At 21.1% G+C, this 6,394-nt stretch overlaps 1 protein-coding gene across 2 annotated transcripts; it reads left to right on the top strand.

The window, feature by feature from the left end:
• The first annotated feature begins 2,967 nt into the window (after nt 1–2,967).
• LOC128963137 (Na(+)/citrate cotransporter-like) lies at nt 2,968–5,704 on the top strand. 2 transcript variants are annotated; one of them, XM_054309621.1, is made up of 10 exons: nt 2,968–3,166; nt 3,548–3,635; nt 3,778–4,152; nt 4,219–4,387; nt 4,462–4,575; nt 4,635–4,820; nt 4,888–5,068; nt 5,140–5,301; nt 5,366–5,503; nt 5,565–5,704. In XM_054309621.1, exons 1-10 carry the CDS (start codon nt 3,047–3,049, stop codon nt 5,697–5,699), a joined length of 1,668 nt encoding a protein of 555 aa, XP_054165596.1. In that variant the 5' UTR covers nt 2,968–3,046; the 3' UTR covers nt 5,700–5,704. The 2 variants fall into 2 exon arrangements, with proteins under 2 accessions (XP_054165596.1, XP_054165597.1); XM_054309622.1 differs by lacking the exon at nt 2,968–3,166 and adding an exon at nt 3,170–3,229.
• Nucleotides 5,705–6,394: the final 690 nt, after the last annotated feature.

The raw sequence follows: 6,394 nt of genomic DNA, 5'->3' as shown, positions 1-6,394 counted from the left end.
TAAATATGTGTTTGAAAATAAGTTAGTAATATACAGATTTAACATATCAATAGTATCAGCAATTTTGGACATAACATCCGACTATTGATAAGCAAATTAAAATTTACAAATTTACAACTCTATGATTATTTCTAAAATGTTTTTCATTAAAATTATTTATATGATAAAACTTTACTTTTATTATAATTTAATTATACGGAACTATTAAAAGTATATTTATAAATTATAACTTCAAATATATCATAATCCTGTATTATATTGAAAACCTATTATGATGTAGTACTGTGTATAAAATCTATTATAAATTTAATAATGCAGTATTAAATATATTTAATTTATAATATAAAGTATAGAATTTATAAATTATTATTAGTAAATTTTTTTCTAATTTTATTTTTATAATATTTAATTAGTATTAAAATTAATATACTGTACTCTAGGATAAAAATAAATAAATAATTCAAATGTTCAAAAAGTTTTCTATTAATTTCCTATATTTAATAATTTCTAACTAACTGTATACTTCCGACTTTCCTCTATTGAAGCACTTTATTAATACTATAGAATCTTAAATTTGTTTTTATACTTTTTTATAAAATTAATGTCATGCATAATAATAAAAAATAAAATAACTATTATTTTAAGAAAGTTAAATATAAATGTGTTGTTAATCAATTACAGTTTAACACATAAATGTCTACTACTGTACAGAAGTTTACTAAACTTTAGAGCAATAATGTCGGGTTTAATCTAATGGCTATTAAAAAATTATTAAAAGTTTTTTAAAAATTCTTAGCAAATGAATTGTTTAAAATAAATTTGACTTTAATTAAATATAAAATCTCTTAATTTAAGTTTATTATATTATTATTTTCTTTAGAATATATCACATTTTTTTGTTTTTATTGTTTTATTGCAATTTTTATTAAAATTTAATTGAGCTATAATTTTTAAATAAAGTGTACAACACTTAAATTTGATAACAATATTGTTGAACTAATAATAACAAGTGATTTACTATATTTTGTGGTTAATTACATGCAATCAATTGTATGACAAGCTTTGTTTGAAATTATGATTCCCATTCTGTCAATATTTTTTTATATTATTTACAGTATTTGTAATTATTATATTAAAACAGTAATAATAATAATTGAGTCATAATTGTAATAAATGAATTGTCTTTATATATACATTCATATAAACATAGATAATTAAATATGTTTAATACGTGTAAACACCTTTTATTTTTACAATTTAAACTTTATTTTTGTTAATATCTGATCAGTCATTCAGATGCTATAACATGACAAAGTAAGACAAGTAAACGTATTAAACATATCCAGTAGTCGACAAAATAATTTTATGATTTAAACGTTTAGTTTTGTTTTGAGTATTATTTGGTGGACTTTATAATAAAAATTTTAATAAAAAAACAATTTAATATAATGGGTCTATTATTAATTGACTTACATACTGTATCTGTGCAATTCACCAATTAATGTCTTCAATTACTTTAATACTTATTACTAAATATAAAATTTATAAATTATAATTAAAAATAAATGGAAATGAATGTCTGAGACAATGATTTGTAAGAAAATATTAGTTTGTCGTCACTTAAAAACAGTTATTAATTATAAAATCAATAGTCATTTTCACACTAAGTTTGAAAGTTTTTTGTTATAATAAAAATATTTTGTTATAATATTATCAGATACTTTATTTTTTTATAATAAATGTTTTAATTATTATAATACATAACAATAATTGATTAAATTAATAAATTTAATTAAAATAAATTAATGGTTTTAATTGAATATTAGTTATCATTGTATTTATTAAATAGTTACACTTATTAGTTTCATTTATAATAATTTATATCTAATACATAAATTTATATACTGTATATTGTATTAATGCATTAAATTTTATATACAGTATTTGGTATTAATACATATACAGTATTATATAATGTAATAATATTGTACTATGTATTGTACAATAGATTACTAAAGTAATTGACTTAATTTTTTTTATCATTATTATATATTTTTAACTATATATATAATATAATAAATAATATAATGTTTAATTTTTAATAAATAATATTTAAAAGTGTGGTTTAGAGTTTAATCATCACTGTCAATGCACAAAATAATTTTATTATTCAGATTAAAATTATTATGAATTACTAAATATAAATTATATAGTATTTTTTATCTTTTTAATATTTTGTTAGCATTTAATTATATTTATGGTATATAAAAGATGTTTGTAATTGATAATTAGTTAATTAATGTTATATAGTTTTATAGTGTATACATTTGATATCAGTAAATAACCTTAATATTAGTTTAAGTTTTATATAAATTTTTATAAAAATGTGCCAAGTACATTATAATACAGTATAGTACAGTAATGTATATTAAGATTGATATATTGATATAAAGTCATAATTGAAATATTAATAATAAAGAGTTTGCGGAGACTTTAATATTTTGAGTCAATCAATGAATGAAGAAAATCAATATTCAAAGCACATCCCTATTGCTGTCAAGTCATGCGCTGCCATACATGTCATCCATACTTTCATACATACAATCCATGTCTTAAAAAAGCATGACATCAATGAAAATATTGGACTCCAAGTTGGCATCTGTTTGTTATAATTATGTCATTTTTTATAGTATTAATATACTAAATATAAATAAATACAATTATGTCTAATTGTTTTTGTCTAAAACAATAATAATATGGAATTATTTTTTAATATTTAATAATTTATAAAATATTTCCAATATATGTTTATGTTAAATATGAAATTTTTGCCTGTAATTATTGACAGTTTTTTTAATTAAAATTATTTAAAAACTTCAAATCAAGAGTTCAATCCATATTTAATATAAATTCTTTTTATAGTAATTGTAAAAATGTGTTTTCATGATTCATGACAATGACTTAAACAAATAAATATCATTTATTTCAAATTCATTTTGATTTTGTAAATATTAATATTAATAATTTGTTTTAAATAAATAAGATAATGTCTATATTTTATAAAATATTAAGTATTTTCAAGTTTATTAAAACAATATGGAAATTTCTAGTCCTTATTGTTACACCAATTGCTTTATTACCATTAATAGTAAATGGAGCTAATCCGGTAAGTTATTTTCATGTATCCGATGATTAATATATTGTATAATACATGATAATTTTTGTAAATGTTAGTATGCTAATTTTGTTATAATTATAACATAAATATTATAATTATAACAATATTATTATTTTATAAATTATATTTTTAAAACTTAATTACAAATTACCAAAATATTTATGTTATATAAAAAATTGTAATATAATAGTAGAAAAATGTGTGTTACTACAATACATCTATTTTTAAGTTTATGATTATTTTATTATAATAACATAATTTCTATATAAATATATTGTATTTCAAATTTAAATTTTGAATAGTAATAAATGTTTTAGAATATTAGTTAAACTGTAATTTGATATTCTGTCAAAATATATATTCAAATAGGAATCGAAATGCGCTTATGTATTAATATTAATGGCTATCTATTGGACCTTTCAACCCATACCATTGCCTATAACTGCATTATTTCCTGGTATATAAAATTGTTTATCAAATTTATTTTAAGTAAACATTAATATTCAATAAATATTTAAAAATTATATAACTATAAAATTAGGATATAAATATAACTATAATAAAATTTATTAAAATATATATTGTATTTATTAAATTAGTTGTATTATTTCCAATGCTGGGTTTGGCTACCACTGAGGAGGCGTGTGGACCATACCTTCAGGCAACTAATATGCTATTCTTGTCGAGTCTTATAATAGCCATATCTATGGAAAGCAGTGGATTACATAAAAGGGTTGCTCTCAAAGTTTTAATGATTGTCGGCAATGATATCCGGCGTATATTTGCCGGCTTTATGTTGACGACAATGTTTTTAGGCATTTGGATCATTAACACAGCGGCCACTGCTATGATTTTGCCCATCGCTGATGTCATCAGCAAAGAAATACTCACCGAAGATGAATATAATGATAATGTAAGACTTAATACAAGTAATATTGATGACTCAATTAATCACAACAATATCAGTGTTAAATGTATGTCTTTAATTTGTTATATTAATTTAATTAATGCTTATAATAAAAATCTAATTTTTTTAATAGTTGACAATGAAATCAATTTTGTAAATAAAAAACTTTCAAAAATTGGTGCCAAAAATGATAAATTAAGACGATTGTTATATATTAGTATTGCATATTCTGCTACTATTGGAGGTACAACTACTTTAACAAGTAATGGACCAAATTTGGTGTTGAGATTTGTATTGGATGAGTATGTTAATCATGTTTAATATTATATATTTAATAAGTATCAATAATAATAATTTTTTATTTTTAAATTACTAGTATATATAAAAGTTTACCACCAGTTGATTACACAAATTGGCTTTTATTTTGCATAACACCCACCATAATCACTGTTGTCGTTTTATGGATTATATTCAGAGTTTTGTATATGAGGTCTAATTTTAAAAAAATTATTTTAAACAAATATAATAAATTATTAATCATAACTATAGGGATAATGCAATTTCGCAAATAACAAAAGCGTCGAAACATATAATCAAAGAGCGATATGAAGACTTGGGTTCCATTAGTTTCCACGAAAGCGCCGTTTGTTTTCTTTTTGTTTCACTTATTATATTATGGATACTAAGAGATCCACAATTTATGAATGGTTGGGCAACAGTTATCTCTAACAATATGTAAAAACATTACACATTATACATCAATTTCTTAATAATTATTTTTTAAAAATGTTTTAAACAACAGTAAACCTAAAGACGCGACGGCAGCTGTTTTCATAGTAGTGATCATGTTTTTCATTCCGTCCGATCCGAAGAACTCATTGACGGGACCAGCTTTGCTGAGTTGGCCAATGGTTGAAAAGAAGTTGGCCTGGGGGGTACTCCTATTACGTGGAGGTGGATTCTCTATGGCCGATGTGGCAACTGTTAGTTATTTGTTAACTATTAAATGAAATAATTATATAATAAAACTAATTAATTGTAAATAATATAACAGAAGAGTGGTTTAACAAAGACAATCGGTGACCAATTATTTCAATTAAATGTCTTTTCTTTATTTGGTATTATCGTCATAATGTCATTATTAGCCACAATATTCACTGAATTTGCCTCTAATTCAGCGATTGCTTCAATATTTTTGCCAATTGCCGGACAATTGGTTTGTTATAATTAAATTAAATTAATTTACTTATTATATAAAATTATAATTTTTGTATTTAAAGGCCTCAAATCTGAATGTAAATCCATTATTCCTATTGATTCCAATCACTCTTTCGTGTTCCTATGCATTTGTATTACCAGTGGGAACGCCTGCWAATGCACTGGTATCCAGTCATGCAAGACTTTTACAGTCAGATATGGTATTGTAATTACATTTTATATAATTTTATTGTATATTTAATAAATTTAATATATTTTTAGATCATTCCCGGTATAATTACTAAAATATTATCACTTTCAGTTATGTTAATATTTTTGTGGTTAATAGGCATTCCTATGTTTGATTTAAATGAATTTCCCGATTGGGCTCAAAATAATCAAACAATAAATAGTTAAATTTGTACACATATTTTTATATAATTATTTTTTATATTGTTATTGTTAATTTTGATATACTGTACCAAATGTTTTACAAAATTTCAAAAAGCAATAAATAGCAAGCAATTGCATTTTAAACAAATACTGTTCATTGCATGAAAATATAATAAAAATTTATACAATTAATATCAAACATTATTGTGAAACTATTAAACAGATATAATTAAATATTTAGCGAAAAAAATAGTTTTTATTATTGAATAAAATGTTATATTTACTGAAAATTTATAAATTAAATATTACATATTTTAGACATTGTTAATATATTAAATGAATAATTAAACAGTAATACTATAAAATATAATTATTAAAAATACTGTATATCTACTAACAATTTAATTATTTAAAAATATATTTGTTAATAATAATAATAATAAATTTAGAAAACTATTAAAATATAAAATAAAAACAAATATTTGTTGAAATTTAAGAAATTATAGAATACTTATGAATACAATATTATTTGCCGACAATTATTAATCTAATGGGAATGTCTTCACTTTGGTCTGAATTGTTATCTTCATAATCGTCATCATTATTGTCATCATTATCTTCATTGTCATCATTATAGCCATCATTTAGTTTTGTATTTGTTTTTCGATGGGATTCTGTAATATGTCGGCCATTATTATCACATTTTGTTATTTCAAGTA

Source organism: Oppia nitens, unplaced genomic scaffold (assembly GCF_028296485.1).
Source record: "Oppia nitens isolate AA-2021 unplaced genomic scaffold, nextdenovo-longstitch-racon4-pilon3 scaffold7_pilon_pilon_pilon, whole genome shotgun sequence".
In the NCBI taxonomy this organism is placed as follows: domain Eukaryota; kingdom Metazoa; phylum Arthropoda; class Arachnida; order Sarcoptiformes; family Oppiidae; genus Oppia; species Oppia nitens.
Note: the sequence above shows the minus strand (reverse complement) of the source record. Positions and strands in the feature narration are given on the sequence as shown.